General features: G+C 42.7%; 3 protein-coding genes across 3 annotated transcripts; all 3 read left to right on the top strand.

Annotated features, from left to right (window-relative positions):
• Window positions 1–1,099: 1,099 nt before the first annotated feature.
• Window positions 1,100–5,223, top strand: f7i (coagulation factor VIIi). Its single transcript, XM_070930506.1, has 8 exons — window positions 1,100–1,160; window positions 1,389–1,552; window positions 2,174–2,198; window positions 2,747–2,860; window positions 3,112–3,249; window positions 3,734–3,840; window positions 4,120–4,240; window positions 4,444–5,223. The coding sequence occupies exons 1-8, from the start codon at window positions 1,100–1,102 to the stop codon at window positions 5,100–5,102; spliced, it is 1,389 nt and encodes a 462-aa protein (XP_070786607.1). The 3' UTR covers window positions 5,103–5,223.
• A 1,339-nt stretch (window positions 5,224–6,562) lies between these two features.
• Window positions 6,563–11,528, top strand: f10 (coagulation factor X). The gene is made up of 9 exons (XM_070930505.1): window positions 6,563–6,626; window positions 7,450–7,610; window positions 8,118–8,142; window positions 8,466–8,579; window positions 9,364–9,495; window positions 9,684–9,982; window positions 10,217–10,334; window positions 10,444–10,631; window positions 11,106–11,528. The coding sequence occupies exons 1-9, from the start codon at window positions 6,563–6,565 to the stop codon at window positions 11,526–11,528; spliced, it is 1,524 nt and encodes a 507-aa protein (XP_070786606.1).
• Window positions 11,529–13,486: 1,958 nt separating this feature from the next.
• On the top strand, window positions 13,487–17,006 carry prozb (protein Z, vitamin K-dependent plasma glycoprotein b). Its single transcript, XM_070930298.1, has 8 exons — window positions 13,487–13,580; window positions 14,042–14,202; window positions 14,318–14,342; window positions 15,001–15,177; window positions 15,321–15,452; window positions 15,539–15,618; window positions 15,986–16,124; window positions 16,243–17,006. Exons 1-8 carry the CDS (start codon window positions 13,487–13,489, stop codon window positions 17,004–17,006), a joined length of 1,572 nt encoding a protein of 523 aa, XP_070786399.1.
• The last annotated feature ends 467 nt before the right edge of the window (window positions 17,007–17,473 follow it).

Here is a 17,473-nt window from a genome sequence, read left to right as displayed (position 1 = left end):
GATGGGAGTTAGCGATGATATAAAAGTTGGTCATGTGAGGGTTAAAAAATACTTTCCTTGACTACATAACACTATATTAATTAAATTTACATTTAGTTACCTTGAATGGCAGACTTTGGCATTCATGCGTTTAATATTTCAGGAACCTCTGTATTATTTAGTGCTGAGTCATATATATATATATATATATATATATATATACACATATACATGTGACTGTGTATATATATACATATTAGCTTGATAACCGTAATTACAACTTGGAGATTCAAACAAGTAATCACTGTTATTGTCTCATGACGAAAGCATAATGTCGTGGTTAAATATTGAGGCGTCTTCTGATGTAAAAGGTGATAAAATGATATCTTAACAGTAAAACTATGATTAACATTTTATATTAATTATATTAATGTGTAATGTATAATTCTTTGTATGAATAAAACACCTCAAATAAGTTTTTTATCATGTTGGTGAGGCTTTGTGTTCTGCTAGTTCATCAATTGATTAGTTGATTATATAACTGCTGATCATTTATCATTTTGTTTTGTGGCACAGCTCATAGTCTCACAGTTGTAAGTCTATTTGCGCATTTTGCAACTGTGTCAATGCCTGTGTGTGTGTGTCATGTGTATTGTAAGTACATTTACTCTAGTACTGTACTTGATCTAAGTGCAGTTTTGAGGTACTTACTTTACTTGAGTATTTCCATTTTATGCTACTTTATTGCGGTAAGCTTAATCCGTATTAACAGATAGAAGCATATGTCAGTCATTTTACTGCAGAACAAGTACTTTTACTGCTGATACTTTAACTACATGAAGCTGATAATACTTGTGTACTTTTACTTAAGTAGGATTCTGAACTGCAGAGAATCTATTAGTCAGTAGAAACTAAAACTGCAGGGCAGAGATGAGATGTACAGAAAAGATCACAGAAAGTAGTGAGTCAAACCTCCTCAGGTTTGTTTACTGACCTGATTAAAAAGTCAGTGTTTTTCAGTGCCGAGGGTCAGGGGCTCAGTGGGCGTGGACTAAAAATGCCCCGCCCCTCCTGAAATCCCTCTTTGTCGTTGTTCTGCTGAGACTGGGAGACTCTGAACATGATGCTGAGGAGCTGCTGCACCGTCTGGATTCTGCTGTCAGGCATCGCTGCTGCTGCAGGTCTGTGTACTTATGTTTGCATGCTAGTAAGTTACATACATCACAGTTCAATAAATAAATTACTATAAAAAAATAAGTTTTGAAGGGCCTATCCTAAAGGGAGCACTTTCAAAGCAGCTGCTTTAGCTAAATGTAAAGTTTGTTCATGCAACCATCCTGACCACGTGTGGATGACTGCCTGACAAACTGGAATAAATGATGTTTTTTAATTTGATTTAATTGTTTCAGTGTTTGTAGAGAAACACGAGGCCAACAGAGTTCTGCAGAGATGGCGGCGAGCCAACAGCGGCTTCCTGGAGGAGATGCAACAAGGAAACCTGGAGAGGGAATGCATCGAGGAGATCTGCGACTACGAGGAGGCTCGAGAAGTTTTTGAAGACGAGGACAAGACGGTCAGCCGGTCGCCGTCTGAATTCTTCTTTTTGTCTGTCAGGTTTAAATGTGCATCGCTAAAAGTCAAATATTCTCTGTCTCTGTTTCTCTGTTAGCATAAAGACCAGTTAACGTTACTGTTAGTATACAGTAGTTTGAGAAGTTTTTATTTTCGTGCAAATAACAATTCTGGATTAGTAAAACACTGATGTTTCGAAGTTGAAAGAAACGACTGCATCTGAGTGATGAGTGTGAGGCTTTCTCGTTGTTTCTTTGGAGTAGAAACATGAGCTTTATCCTAAGTTTAAAAAACAAATGTGACAACACGATTGGAGCTCAAAGATCAAACTATCAATAGACAACACTTGGCTACTGACCATGGGATAAGCAGGATAAAGACTCCAACACGTGCAGTTATGAGAAATAATGCACTCCCCTTCATGCATTATTTTACCAGAAGGACCTTTCGTGGATTATCCCTGGCTTAATGTGCTAAATTGTTAGCACATTAGCATCCCCATTCGATAGAACTATCTTCCGGAGATGACAAAGTGATGCAACCTGGTTATTATTGATAATAGACTTGACAGAAATGTATAATGAAATAACTGTTTATGTTTAATTGTTTTGTTTCTGTGCAGAAGCAGTTCTGGCTGACGTATAACCGTGAGTGACACCTTTTATTTTGGCCTTTATTTATTATTTTTGGTCACTTTTATATTATTCAAGTGTTCCAAGTCAACCATCTTTGTTTTGGTCCAAGTATAAAGAGTTCTTATGAAATGAGTTAAAGCTTGATTTTAATGTACAAACACATTCATACACAATATTTCTGTAGCTACATTATCAAGTTATCCGGTAAACGGCTGCAGCTTCTTTTGACGGGAATATATTTAATGGTCGATTTAAAACACTGACGACACAAGAGGCTGAAAACTGCCAGAATCTAAACGCACTCTTCTTCTAGACAGTACATTGATTTCTTTTGATAATTCAGATATTGATTTCTCTTTCTACTGTTGAAACCCTGTGATCAAGTCTTATTGATCCTCATTCTTCTGTCGTCTGTCGGCGGTGCATTTCCTTCTGTTGGTTTTGTTTCAACACGTGATCCTGAACATTTAGTATCTGTTGCACTTTACATTCGTCCAGAAATATGAAGCCATATTAGTTTAAAGAGAAGTTAATATTAGTAAAGTGGTTCTCGGCCTCAGGTCGTGACCCCTGCCTGATCAACCCGTGTCAGAACAACGGCTCATGTGTCTACATGGAGACCTCCTACCAGTGTTTCTGTCCTGAGGGATTCGGAGGACAATACTGTGAGACAGGTAAATACAATTCATTTAGAGTAAGATTTAGTGACTTTGCTGATTCTGATTAATAATACAAAATGCGTACTTTTACTTTTGGTACTTTAAGTATATTTAACAACATGCTTTTGAATACTGTACTTTTACTTGCATAGAATTTTGAATGCAGGACTTTTACTTTAGTAAAAGATCTGAGTACTTCTTCTACCTCTGAAAGTATGTTAATGCTGCATATTATATTTGAATAAGGTTTCCTGTACTTTCCTCAGTGGTGGAAGACTTACTGAAGTGTCTTTACCAGAACGGACACTGTCAGCATTTCTGTGACGGCTCGGGAGCAAGTCGGAAATGTTTCTGCGCTGACGGATACAAGCTGGGAGAGGACGGGCGAAAGTGTGTCGCTCAAGGTACAAATACTACCTACTAAAGCACAGAAAGTACTTTCTGAGTACATTTACTGTGATAAAGTGTTATGCCTACCTTCCTACCTTTGCGTATTCAGCGTTCCTTCTGAGCGTCCTCAGAAATGTACGCTTCACATTAACAAGAGGCAGTGAAGCCCTGCACAGTAGGGGGAAAGTTATGAGGAGAAGCTAACAAAGCTACTGCTGCTAGATAGACCGGAAAAGTCCAGGGTAAGGTCTACAAATGACCAGTTCATTCTCAGAAAACCATCAGATCTTTATATTTGGACAAGAAACTGGAGCCGGTGATTTATTTTTATATCGGTGTCAGCTGGAGAAGATTCAGTGGATCTAACTTTTAAGACACATTAAGAACATGTGGACAATGATGCCAACATTGCAGCTGCTCGTCCACACGTACACAAAGCTAAACGCGAGTGTAGCACAAGCCTTGCTAGTCCTTTACAGTCCTTTTTCTGTGTTTCAGTGGAGTATCCGTGTGGTCGGCTGCCTCCACAGGAGAACCAGAGCGTTGTGGTTCAGACCAGGCTGGTGGGAGCTAACCACTGTCCCAAAGGAGAGTGTCCCTGGCAGGTAAACACTGCTGTACCACTGTTGTAAGTTTGAGGGTGGTGTAGAGGAGGAAAGATCATCATCAAAAACGGGATCAAGAAATTTAATGAAAATCTGTCCTACATGTTGAGGGAAGACAAGGGACTAAAATGATTTAATGTGGCCCGAAGGTGTTGAGATATCATGATCTGGATCAAACTGTTCACTAGTTGCTGTTCTGAGTCTCAGAGGTCAGTTTCAGGAGTTAAAACTGTCATGTGACAAATATTCAATACGTGTAAAAGGAATCTATCTGTTCAGGTTCTGGTTCAGTTAAATGGAAACAGTCACTGTGGAGGTGCACTGATTAATCAAGACTGGATCGTCACCGCTGCTCACTGTATCCACGGCAACAACCCCCAAAACCTCACTGTGGTGGCAGGTAACCAGTCGGTGCTTTCTATTCAGTTTAGCTGCACTTTTAAATCATTGTCAAATTGACTCGCAAGTTTCCTCTTGTGTCACATTTAAATGGACATTTTCAGTTTGTAGTCTTTCAAATTAGCTTGTGAAGTCATTCCATAAAGTTCTTTTGTAAATCTGACTTTGGTGATGCCTCGCTTAACGGTTTCTTTCTGTTACCAGGGGAACACCACTTGGACACTGAAGAGGGCACAGAACAGAAGATACCTGTTTCCATGGCGATCGCCCATGAAGGTTATGTCCCAGCGACAGGTGACAACGACGTTGCCTTGCTGCAGCTGAGTCGCCCCGTCACCTTGAACCGCCATGCCGTCCCCGTTTGCCTGCCGACCAAAGACTTTGCGGAGCGAGAGCTCCTGCTGATCCGCTACCACACCGTGTCCGGCTGGGGCAAGAGGACCACCGGGGGCAACGCTGAGAACCCCAGTGCCCTGCCCGTTGCCCCAGTCTCCCCCGTCCTTCGCAAGTTTTCCGTCCCCATCATCCAGAACTCCCGGTGCTCCCATATAACCCAGTTCAACTTCACCAACAACATGCTGTGTGCCGGATACCTGGAGGGTCGCCAGGAGAGTTGCCGTGGAGACGACGGGAGCCCACTGGTCACGCTCTACGGCTCCACCCACTTCCTGACGGGCGTGGTCGGCTGGGGGCGGGGCTGTCCGCACCCGGGGTATTATGGGGTGTATACCAACATGGCCAACTTTGTGGACTGGGTGGAGGGCATCATGAAAGACCCGCCCACCATGACGACAGCCAATGAGAAGCCGGTGGAGAAAGCAGCAGTGGCGGCTGTTGACATGCTGCAACAGAAACTAGTTTAATAAAAGATGATTTTTAGGAACCAACTATTCTGATTGCATGTTCTGATTCTTTACGTCATCGTGAAACATGATCATGATCGTGATGTAAAAAATTTGTGGGTTTATACTTTGTTCTGTCAAGTTTGTGTGTTTTAGGTCTCGTTCACTATAAAAGAAATCTGTAAAGTCGAGATGCTGAATAAATGTTGCTGATTGAAAAGCAGTGACTGATTTGCGATCGGTGAGAACATTTTAACACTTAATACACTCTTAATGTGAAAAACCAGATCTTAGTTACACTGAACACCAAGTTACAGCGTAGGAAAACAAGCTGTCAGGATTTATAATTATACATTTTTTAACAAGAAGTTGTACAAACAAAAGTCGTCTCCTGCTTCAACAACTTTGTGTTATTTTGATTTTTATTGTTATTTTGATATTTTTACTTTATTTTGCTGAGAACATTTTGAATGTAGGACTTTTACTTTTTATATAGTGGTATCGCTACTTTTACTTTAGTAAAATGTCTGAATACTAAATACTTGAGTTTGAGCAGCTGATCAATGTTTCAGTTGGCAGAGTAAATATTGATCAGCCCCCCACCCCCACCCCTCCAGCTCGGGAGTCGATTGGCTTGGAAGAACACGTTTAGCAGTAAAACAGGAGCTGACTCAGTCGTTGTTGAGTCAGTGTTTAAAAACCCTCATTTACTGTGAACGTCTCCCCCTCCTCCCCTCCCGTCTCTCTTCAGCTGGAAGTGAAGCGCTGCCCTCGTACAGACATGTACAAGGAAGGTAAACGTGTGTGTGAGATCCTGTGAGAGTCCAACCAACTTAAGAAACTCTGCAAAAGAAAGTGTGAATGAATGCTTGTTTCCATCCAGTGCTGTCGGTCTCCGTCAGTCCAGAAATGTGGACTCCCTCTGGATGAGCAGACTTTGTGGAGGAGACGATGAAACACCCCAGAAAACAACCATGTGGTGCAGTAGAAGTGTCATGAAATGGAAATACTCAAGTACAGATACCTCAAGTTCCTACTTAAGTACAGTACTTGAGTAAAGGTACTTTATTCACATGAAGGTAATTCACATTTAATTTCAGAGATTTACTCAATAAGTTTGTAAACGTAACAACTGTAGAGTCTGATCGCAGTTCATAGGTGAGTTTCAAAATAAAGACGAATCCCGCCATCAGCCGCACGGTAACAGAGTCTCAAGCTTTCTGATTGGATGTTGTTTTCCAGCAATGCACTCTGGGACTTGTATTTGACTCCAGTGTCTCAGCAGGAAGTCTGGGTGCCACAATAAGCCCCGCCCAGTCCGATCAGTGCAGTTTCAACATTTCGACCCCCTCCCCCCCGTTCATACAGGTCATTGCTCTCTCTACCACCCCTCCTCTCTCCCTCTCTCCACATTCAGACTCCATTACTTCCACTCAGCACACTGAGGTTTTTCCAGCCGAGCTCACCATCCATCCGGGGCCATGTTTTGGTTTCACCGCCTGTCCCTCGGCCTCCTGCTGCTCCACCTGGCCGCTGCTCATGGAGGTACGTTCGCAAACATCCAAACTTTTACGGATGAAGAAGAGGAGGATAGTGAGGAAGACCATGGAGTTAAAGCAGGGTGGCAGTTAAAGCATGTTGAGTGTGTGTTTTGGGTGGTGGTGGTGGCGGGGGGGGTGCATTGATTGGCAGGTGACACATGACCCCGTCCTGTCCTGTTTTGTGTGTTTAGTATGTGCGTGATGTCAACAGTTTTTTGATTTTTGATGATTGACAGCGCTTTGCTTCACTCAGACACCAACATGAACCCTTCTTACATCTCATTGGACACACAAACCACTTGCTGGGCTGTGATTGGTCTTCTTTCTGTTTTCGAACCAGAAAGTCAGTAAAACTGTTCTGAGCTTGAAGTTTTCTTTTAAAGATTAAAGTCCAGCTGAGGCTGATGAACGTCATCAGTTCTGCAGGTATTTGGTCATAAACCAAAGTGTTGGACACATGAACATGTCGACCTGATGATGGCGCTGATGAAGAGTCAGAGGATCACCAGAGTTAAAACAGTTCATCCTGAGGGGACCATGAAGGTCTGAACCACATCTCATCACAGTCACATCCAGCAGCTGTTGAGATGTCTCAGTCTGGACCGAAGTGGACCGACTGACCAAGAGTCATGATGCTAATGTGGCTAACATGGCTAACTTTGCATCTCGAAGTAGACCGTTTCTTTTCTCTTGTTTCTCAGAAATGTAACTAGCCGAGTACAGCTCAACCTGAAGCAAAATAAAGTGGTTTTGAACATTTTAAGTAAACGTAATCCTTGTTGAGCACTTCCAGTTTCCATCATCCCACATTTCTGTTCTCTCACCAGTCTTCTTGGACAGCCAGGCAGCCAGTCAGGTGCTGACCCGGCGGAGACGAGCCAACAGCTTTTTAGAGGAGCTTAAACAAGGCAACATGGAGAGGGAGTGTATGGAGGAGCGCTGCAGCTGGGAGGAGGCGCGAGAGATCTTCGAAAACAAAGAGAAAACTGTATTTACCTCCTGCAACTACACCAAAACACTGCTGTCACACTAAATCCATCATCACCACTCACCCAGATAACTTTGGGAAACCCCATTTGTTTACACAGAGTCAGATGACAAGATTGTGTGTCCTAGCTTAGCCTAACTTAAGCTAGTTTAGCACACAGACTGGAAGCAGGGTGCTAGCCTAGCTTCATTAAAAGTGAAAAATCCTTCCAACAATTCCAAAGTTCTTTTTTGAACAAGCGTAGAAATAGAAATGTAAAAATAAGACAAGCGGTCTTAGGAACAGTTAGCATTCAAGCTATTTATTGTTCTATTTTGTTGACTGAAGCTTGCTAGCAAACAAGAGCCAACATATAAATAAGACAGATTGGAGTTTCAGATCCAAACACTCAAAGAATTTGCATCTTACACTCCATAGAGGCTTTCTATAAAAACTTTCTTCACTGAGAAATACTGATCAGATTTTAAGTTGTTCTGAGACATTTAATTCTCTGTTTTTCTTTTGCAGAATGAATTCTGGGTCAAATACGTTGGTAAGGCATTTGTTCTGTGTTGTCAAAATGACTAAACAGACTAATTTAGAAATCTTTTCGAAACACTGAAATTTAACACAGTGAAATGTGCTACAAGTACATTTTGGTATTTGGGGGCAATATCAGGTGCTGTAACAAAAACAGGGAATACGCCTTTCAGAAACAAGATTTTAAAAGGTAACCAACCCCCAAACTAATCTTTGCAAAGCCTGAAATGTACCAATGGAAGCAGGTACTGGAATTCTGTCTCCTATTGACTGACTACTGTACTGATTTTCACCACTTCAAAACCCCTCTGATTGAATTTGCTGTTTGTCCTGCAGATGGAGACGCATGTGAGTCGATGCCCTGTGCTCATGGAGGACTTTGCAAAGACGCGATCGGGAGCTACACCTGCTACTGCCAGGCCGGGTACCAGGGCTTCAACTGTGAAATCGGTACAGTCACTCTGGACAGTCGGGTTCAAGCTCCGTGTCCTTTAAACGCTGAATGTCCTTTCACTTTGTAAACAGTCTTAAAGGGACACAGTGGGTTGAGGAGCTGCTGGTCCTGGAAGGGTTTTTCCCCATTCTGTATTCCCATTTCGACTTTTTAATTAAACAATATCCTCAAAGTTACTTAGCATAGAAACATGCGACTCTCCTGGATAACGTAACAATCCCGTATTTTTAGTTGAGGGGGAGGAATGGTTCGGTAAAGGTTCGGTGAAACTCTAGAAGAACTTCTGTCTCCTGTATCTACTGAATGAAACCTTGGTTTCTGTGAGTTTTCAGTTGTGTTGAAATCCAGAAATAAGATTTCTTTCCCGTGATTTGATAGTCTGTCAAGGCGTTTTGGTGCTGCTGCCCAGGCCCAGTATCCCTCAGAATTACTTCCATACTGGACGATTCCTCATGATTAGTGCCAATGCAGGAAGTAGTGTGTCCTTTATGTAGCGAGGTAGAGAGTAAGGAGGTCGGGTTGACCAGAGTTCACATCCCCTCACAGAATTGCCATTAGTGTTTGTTAACTGTAACCATGATCCTTCTCTAACCTTAATAATACCATACCTGCCATGAGCTCATTTTGCGCAACACTGACTTCAAAAACATGAAACATATTCCAGGGTTGTGCAGAATCATTTCGACATTGATGTTCTTGTCTGGCAGCAGGGTTGTGCTGCCTGGTGGGAAGTCGAAACACCCCTCCCCGGTGTTGACAGTGTTTCCTATGTTTTTTCAGTTATTCCTGAGCTCTGTGAGAACAAAAACGGCGGCTGTGAACACTTCTGCAAAGTGTTCCAAGGAAACATTTGGTGCTCCTGTGCTGACGGATATTTCCTGGCATCAGATTACAAATCCTGCAACTCCAACGGTGAGAGAGAATCAAGAGTCTGCATGGTCTTTTATTGGTCCCACTACAGAATGAGGCCTAATGTAGAGAATACTTTCATCCAGAAAGTTAAGAGAAAGAGTGATGAGACCGAATGACATGGTTCTGTCAGTGATTAAACATTTTGGTTTACAAGCCCTCATCTCTAAACTTCACATGAACTTTTGCAGTGACCTTCAAGTGTGGCGCCATCATCACAGAAAACATCCGGACTGTTTTCAGGTATGAGCGGCCGAATGCAACAGAAGGGAACGCTACTGGGTTGAATGTGATGGACCTCAACACCAACGACAACTCAACCGAGCACAAATACGTGACGGACCCTGTTCATCCCTCCTCACTTTCTGAGAACAGTAGCCGAGTTTTGTCAGAATACATGGTTTATGAGGAAACGCTCACCTCTCAAATGGCGGGTATGACCCGCATCGTCAATGGAGAAAACTGTCCACCAGGAGAATGCCCATGGCAGGTAGAGACACAACAACATACCTACCGGATCATGACCTTTTGTTTTCTTTTTACGATGATGAGACGTCCTTAGGTAGGAAAATAACGAATGATGTAGAGGCAAAGAAAGCCATGGCAAAGTGGTGTTTCCTTGGACCCACCTGAGAGTCCATTACTGTCTCTACGTGGACACTTGGAAGTCCATAATTGTGTTTGTGTAATATTAACAGTTTTTTGTCCCGTCTCGTCCTCGCAGGCTCTCCTCCTGAATGAGGAGGACCGAGGGTTCTGCGGAGGAACCATCCTCAATGAATACATCATCCTGACCGCCGCCCACTGCATGAACCAATCACGCTACATCTACGTCAAGCTCGGTAGGTCTGACTAACCAATTACCATCAGCTGAATCACTCCGTGTAATTGTTCATAGCAGTTAATACAGAAATTGCCGTTCTAAAGTACTTATTATTTCTGTGCATTCAGGTGAGTTTGACGTGTTGGTGGATCACGGAAATGAAGCTACCCACTATGTGGAAACTATTATCACCCACAATAAATACAGACCAAACACCTATCACAATGACATTGCACTCATCAAATTGGCCACGCCCATCAAGTTCACCAGGTTCATCCTGCCGGCCTGCATACCTGAACCAGACTTTGCTGAAAAGGTGAACCTTTAAAGCAGTCAAACCACTTTACAACCTGCTTAAACATATGTTTGTCATAAACTCACTCATTTGAAAGAATAGTTAGACATTTTGGGAAATACACATATTTGGCTTCTTGGCTTTCTCGCCAAGAATTAGATAAGATTAATACCAGTCTCATGTCTGTACGGTAAATATGAAGCTACAGCCAGCAGCTGTAAATTGTCTTTTTCACACTTGTTTTTTACAGTTTACACAAACAAGATATAACGTGTTAACTAGTGAATTTTAGAGGTTCTGGTCGAGAGATTTTGTTACCTTTGGACGGAGCCAGGCTAGCTGTTTACCCCTGTTTTCAGTCTATGCTAAGCTAAGCTAACCGGCTGCCCATATTTACCGTACAGACATGAGACTGGTATCGATCTTCTCATTTAACTCGAAAAAGCATATTTCCCAAAATATTACATCTGTTCAATTTCTTACCTCCTCTTGCAGGTCCTGATGAAGCAGCCAGAGGGCATGGTCAGTGGTTTCGGTCGTCTCGGCGAGGGTCGGCAGCCATCCACCATCTTGCAGCGCCTCACCATGCCCTACGTGGATCGGCGCACCTGTTTGGAATCCACCCAATTGCACATCTCTGCCCGCATGTTCTGCGCCGGCTACGACACAATAGCCAAGGACTCCTGCCAAGGTGACAGCGGCGGGCCGCACGTCACGCGCTACCACAGCACCTATTTTATCACCGGCATTGTGAGCTGGGGCGAAGGCTGCGCACGCAAAGGCAAATACGGCATCTACACTCAGGTGTCCAAGTACATCCGCTGGATCCATGAAGGCATCGATAAGCTGATGCCCAAAGAAAAGAGTGGCAGCAGGGTGAAGAGGCACCGCGGCCCCATCAAGAGGCTGTTTCTGTAAGACAGCAGATTTCATTTTTCTGAAGTCCACTGAGCAGAGATCAGCCACACTGTGTGCCTCTCATGGTAATCACTGATTTTATGTTTGAGACTTCTATAAAGTCATATTTCAGCCACAGAAATAGAAACTGTCATAATTTGACAACATGTATCTCTGTTTTAAAGACATTAGAGAAATTCTTAAAGCTGCATTAATTCGTTTTGTTGGCCACTTGGGGGCAGAAGAACAACCTGTAAAAACAACATCTGACATATTATCAGCTCATAAAGTAGTTGTGGCTAACATGTTAGCAACCAGCTGCCCACTTCCACATCCAGCAGACACAGAGCAACACGATCATCTCGTTGACATTGTTTATAATTACTTGTGGGGTTCCTCAGGGTTCTATTCTTGGTCCTTTATATTTTCTATTTGGTTAAAGCTGAGATAATTGATATATTTGTCCACTTGAAGCAGTAGAACAAACTGTAAACATGATAATGGGAGTGGTCACCCTGATGAATGTAAGTCACTCTCACACTCTTTAGCGTCTAACTGCTGCACTGTGTTCACCAGCTGGTCTGTGTCTGTCTGCTGTTTGGTGTTTGACAGGTAGAGGACAGCAGAAAGTCTCAAATGTGGAGTGACCCCACGACGACACAAACTCACTCACTTACCTGCAATGTGAAACCAAAATGTACTAAGATAACAACATTAGCAGCTTGATTTAATAGTTTGCTGTTCAGTACAGAAAGAACTGAAAATAAAATGACATTTTAAATTTGTGTAAACAAAACGATTTCATGTATTTTTTATTAGTCACTGCCAGAAATGACTATCTGAGCTGAATCTGAAGCAAATAAAGAAACACTACAACAGCCCGATGCCAGAAGTGTTTGTGATTAAAACTAAAATATTTTACACGTCAAATTTAACTCAAACTGAAAAGTTCAGGAAACAACAAAACAAGACATTGGAAGACGTCACTTTGGGAAATTATAACATTCATATTTTAGTATTTTCTCACATTTTATAGAGAAAACGAATCAATGAATCCTGAAAATGAAAGCTAATTACTCAAGAATGTAAGTTGTTGGAAACTGAAGGAGTCTCCCAAACAAAGCTAATGTTAGCCAAAGATGATGAACATTATACCTGCTTAACATCAATATGTTAGCATCGTGATTGTGAGCATGTTAGCATGAGAGCTCCTAGCACGGCTGTCGACTCTCAGTCTTGTTAGGAACTACAAGGATCAGGATATCTACATTTCCTGGAAACTGCAGGTGAAATGCTGCTCAGGGAAATGATTTGGGATTGTGGAAGAAGAAAATAAAGCTTCAAACTTGTGGGTTTTAAGACTTTTGGGTCCTTAAACCCTGAAAAAGGCTTGTTACAGGGCCACCTTAAGAACACCACTGGCACTGCGTCCATCTTTACTTTTCTTCATGTTCTTTCCATTATCTGATGAAATTCCTCCTTGTTTACCTCAAATAAACACACCTACTGAATGCTGAAGTTTCAGAGGTCGGATCGGCTGCTTGTTTTGTGTGGTTTGAGGACACAAGAGAGGACAGGCCAGAGTCCACTGTAGGAACGCACCGTTTACAGAGAACTGTTTATTTTGACTTTTAACTCTTTATAGAAACGCTCTGACCTGCGCAGGTGAAAATCTGACTGCCGTGAAAAGACTAAACAGTTTTAAAAGATAAGATATTTAAAAATACCTATAATCACAGTGCAAGTCAGCCTGTAAACTAACTGACGTCTCACTTTTATATTTGACTGCATTTCTATTGAAGTTTTGATTAAGTTTCAAACAAAACACATTTAATATTTTTATAATCAGTGTAACTGTTTAACAAGATGACTCCAGATTTAAGGTACGTCACGTTTCGGTTGTGACTCATCAGTGTGTGCGTGTGTGTGTGTGTGTGTGTGTGTGTGTGTGTGTGCCCGGTGGCAGTGGAGTCAGTGTCATGGCGGTCAGCATCATGTCGGCTTGTTGTCGAGCATCTGTTCCGTCTCTGTACCTGCTTACCTGTTTCCTTCAGGTCCTCATCCAAGGAGAAGGTAAGACCTCTGACCTCTGACCTCTGCAGGGTTTTACTTGCTGCCTGTACGGTGGTCTATTTGTGCCAAAAAGATGTCAAACGCTCGAAACAAATCATGTTAAAGTTGGCTGTTTTTCACCTGTACTGCACTCAGTATGTCGTAATCATGACTTAGTAACAACAATTATTAGTTATTAGGGGAATATTATGACAAGTATGGCAAACTAATAATGTCAGATAGAGGGACATTTTACTCTGTAATGAGTACTTTTACTTTGATATAATTTCCTGATAATAAATTGTAATATAACTTGTACCAGAGTACATTTACGTTGTTTAAGTGGTACTTTTACTTCGTATAAAATGCTGTAATTACGACTTTGTCAGTCAATGACTGACTTATATGATTTATGATTTACTAATCGTTGTCAGGAAAGTAATACATGTACACTGTAAAACCTGCTGGTCTTGTGTTTTCAGTGTTTCAGGCTCCTCAGACCCACAACATGTTCCTGCGGTCCAGGCGGGCCAACCTGTTCCTGTTGGAGGAGATCCTGCAGGGGAACCTGGAGCGGGAGTGTTACGAGGAGCTGTGCAGCTACGAGGAGGCCCGCGAGTACTTCGAAGACACCGACAAGACGGTCAGAACTTGATGATAATGAAGAGAAATGATGACGTTTCTTTAGGAACAAGTTGATTTTAGTGTTAAAAAGTATTTGGAGAAGCAGGAAACCAGTTCTGTTTGTTTCTGTACAGATGGCCTTCTGGACGGTTTACCACGGTGAGTCTTCTTTCACCTCAACTTTACAATAATTAAAATTAATGTGTAATTAATGGAAGGAAAATAAAAACCTGAAAAAACACTTTTTTCATTTTGGAGTTTTAGAAATGTTGAAAACATACAGGTCAATAAAGGTAATTTCTGAGATGCAGTTGGTGTAATGGCCTGAAATATTAATCTATATGATCAATAAAATTGATGTTGGTGATGTCATTAATTGAAGTACTGATTTATATTTTTTCCTTCAATTCTTTTCATTAATACTTCAGCGCAGTATTTTTGTATTTCTGTAACATTTTTGAACGCGATTACTTCTTCTTTTACAGCAAATATAATATGGAAATATAATAATAATATAAATAAATATATAATATTGTAAAAACAAAAAGAAGCTGTAAGCGATAAACAAATAAAAATAAAAAGCAAATCTGTTTTAAAAATGACATCATTTACTTGGTTTTCATAGGTTACCAGAAGTACTCGGATATTTTACTAAAGTAAAAGTAGTAATGCCACCAAAGTAAAAGTACTCATTATGCAGAATAGTATATATCTTATTACTGGATTATAATTATCGATGCATTAATGTTGCAGACTTTATTAGAACTGTATAAAACCAGTTGTTGTCTGATTTCTCCGCCTCTGTGTCTCAGAGCAGACGGGGACCAGTGTCAGCCCAACCCCTGCCTCCATGGAGGGAACTGCACCGACAAAGTGGGGGGGTTCCACTGCTCCTGCACCACCGGCCACTACGGACCAGTCTGTGAACTGGGAGCACTGGACGAGCTGAGAGAAGGAGGACAGCCGTCCTCCGCGCCACAAATCACCAGAGCAGGTTTGACCACACCCACAACTAAGCCCCGCCTCCAACGAGGGGCGTGGCCTGTAGGACAAAGCTGGTGGTACAGTCAGGGGGTCCTCAGAAACTTAATACTGATAAATAAATTATTATTTGTCATTATTTCATGTCTGTTTCAGAAATCTCAGAGTGTCCGACTGAAGGTCCGACAGCTTGTCACCAGCTGTGTACGGCGTTCTACCACACCTTCACCTGCTCCTGCATGTCGGGATTCAAACTACAGTCCGACGGACGGAGCTGCCTACCTGAAGGTCTGAACCCCCCCCCCCACACACACCCCCACCAAAAACACCAGAAGTTCCACAAACCAGCTCAAACAAAGTCTTTGTGTCCTCAGTGGAGTTTCCCTGTGGAAGACTTCCTAACAACTTCAACACAGCTGCTTCATTGTGTCGCCATGGAAACTGCCCCTGGCAGGTAAGATCCTCTCAGCCAATCACAGCGAGGCATCAGCTCATTCTTTGATGAAGTTTTATTTAGTGCTGAGCAGAGATACCTGCTCTCCAGAGGATGAACCCTTTAGATTGTCTTGACTCCATGACGTTTCTTCGAGCGCCACCTTCAGGACGAACTAGTGGTGACGGGATGTGGTTTTGTTCAGTCCGTCAGCGAGACAAAGCTGAGAAACCTGGAGGTGATCATCAGGGCTGCAACCAGCAACTGCTTTCATTGTCCATTAATCTGCTCAAGAGTTCTCTTGATTAATCGTTTGGTTTATAAAATGTCTGATAAGATATTAAGTTCATTTTAATTTGAAGTGTGTGTGTTTGTTTTCTGCCTCCAGGTGTCCCTGCTGAACAACAGAGGGGTGGAGCTGTGTGGCGGTGTGGTGCTGGGTCGACGCTCTGTCCTGACCGCCGCCCGCTGCCTCTTCCTGGACTCGGGATCCAGCCTCCGACCCTCCAACTTCTACGTGGTCACTGGTATTGAACTTTATTAACCAAAGGCTTTTTCTTTAATCAAACATGAAATTTGATATATTTAAACTTTGGACTTTTGTTGTGAAGTTAGATGACATTATTTTGACGTCTCGTCTCCTAGGTGATAAGAAGACGCTCGTCCCTGTCCGGGCTCTGTACGTCCACGACCGTTTCCGTACAGATCACCATGACAACAACCTCGTCCTCCTCGAGCTGGCCGGCCCGCTGCCCTTCAGCCCCGACCTCATCCACCTCTGCCTGCCCCCAAAGGACTTCAGTGAAAACATCCTGATGCATTCTGGGAGGACGGGCATCACGGAGAGACGGGGGGTCGGTCAGACCCAGAAACTGGTCTACGTGACACTGGACGAGTGTCGCGGTCAGCTGACTGTCTCGCATCCGCTCAGCAACAAAATGTTCTGCATGAGGAGGCAAAATGGACCTTCAGGGTACCCAAATGGAGCCCAAAGAATGCTGAATGGATCTTTAGGGAAGAAAAATGGTACCATGGGGAGGCTAAATGGACATGCAGTGAACCAGACTCAAACCCAAAATGGCTCCCAAGGGACGCCAAATGGAGCAGAAAACTATAACAGCAGGATTTCAAAGATTCAGAATCACGAGGCCTCAGAAGCCGACGGCAGTGCGAGTTCAGAGGGCAGCGGTGGGCGATGTGGCGGCCTGTTGCCAGGGACACCCGTTGCCACGGTGCAGCAAGGGACAGCATTTCTGACCGGGCTGCTGATCTCATCGTCCGCAGGCTGTGATGGCGGCGGTCTGGTGTTCACCAAACTTTCCCGCTACCTGGGCTGGATCAGACCGAGGCTGGAGGCCGCCGAGGATCACATGACCCCCCAAGTCAGCTTGTATCCTGAGAACCGCTAACCACCCACCCACCACCGCCATCTTTAAAACCCTTCAACTTTTCATCATCAACCTTCACGTCAACTCAAAATGTCTTAAATTGACCAAACTGGTTTCACGTGTTTCAAATGTAAAGATACAGTAACTGTTTACATTAGTCAACACTTTAAATGTATTAAACTACTCTTCTGCGTGTCTGGACGTAGATCTTCTAGTGGATCATTCATTTGTCATGTGCTTGTGGTACCAGTAGTACCAGAGTCTGGACAGTCTGGAACGATCTGGAACGATCTGAAACATGACATGGCATTAATAACATTTACAGGTGTTATATTCTGCGTAACTTCCTGTTTAGAAGAGGACATTTTTCACATCATGGAAGGAAAAAGCATAACTTTGTGACAATAAACCCATATTTTACTGTAGTGAACAAAAGCTTTGCCACTAAATGTAAAACACAGATCATATTTCCTGTGCTGAATCACAAA

The sequence above is a fragment of the Enoplosus armatus genome, chromosome 24 (assembly GCF_043641665.1).
Source record: "Enoplosus armatus isolate fEnoArm2 chromosome 24, fEnoArm2.hap1, whole genome shotgun sequence".
In the NCBI taxonomy this organism is placed as follows: domain Eukaryota; kingdom Metazoa; phylum Chordata; class Actinopteri; order Centrarchiformes; family Enoplosidae; genus Enoplosus; species Enoplosus armatus.
Note: the sequence above shows the minus strand (reverse complement) of the source record. Positions and strands in the feature narration are given on the sequence as shown.

Coding starts and splice junctions, on each gene's coding strand:
- f7i (XM_070930506.1), top strand. CDS start 1,100: ATGATGCTGAGGAGCTGCTGCACCGTCTGGATTCTGCTGTCAGGCATC. Junction 2,861..3,111: donor AGGACAATACTGTGAGACAG/GTAAATACAATT, acceptor TACTTTCCTCAG/TGGTGGAAGACTTACTGAAG. Junction 3,250..3,733: donor GCGAAAGTGTGTCGCTCAAG/GTACAAATACTA, acceptor TCTGTGTTTCAG/TGGAGTATCCGTGTGGTCGG.
- f10 (XM_070930505.1), top strand. CDS start 6,563: ATGTTTTGGTTTCACCGCCTGTCCCTCGGCCTCCTGCTGCTCCACCTG. Junction 7,611..8,117: donor TCGAAAACAAAGAGAAAACT/GTATTTACCTCC, acceptor TTTCTTTTGCAG/AATGAATTCTGGGTCAAATA. Junction 8,143..8,465: donor ATTCTGGGTCAAATACGTTG/GTAAGGCATTTG, acceptor TTTGTCCTGCAG/ATGGAGACGCATGTGAGTCG.
- prozb (XM_070930298.1), top strand. CDS start 13,487: ATGGCGGTCAGCATCATGTCGGCTTGTTGTCGAGCATCTGTTCCGTCT. Junction 14,203..14,317: donor TCGAAGACACCGACAAGACG/GTCAGAACTTGA, acceptor GTTTCTGTACAG/ATGGCCTTCTGGACGGTTTA. Junction 14,343..15,000: donor CTTCTGGACGGTTTACCACG/GTGAGTCTTCTT, acceptor GTCTCAGAGCAG/ACGGGGACCAGTGTCAGCCC.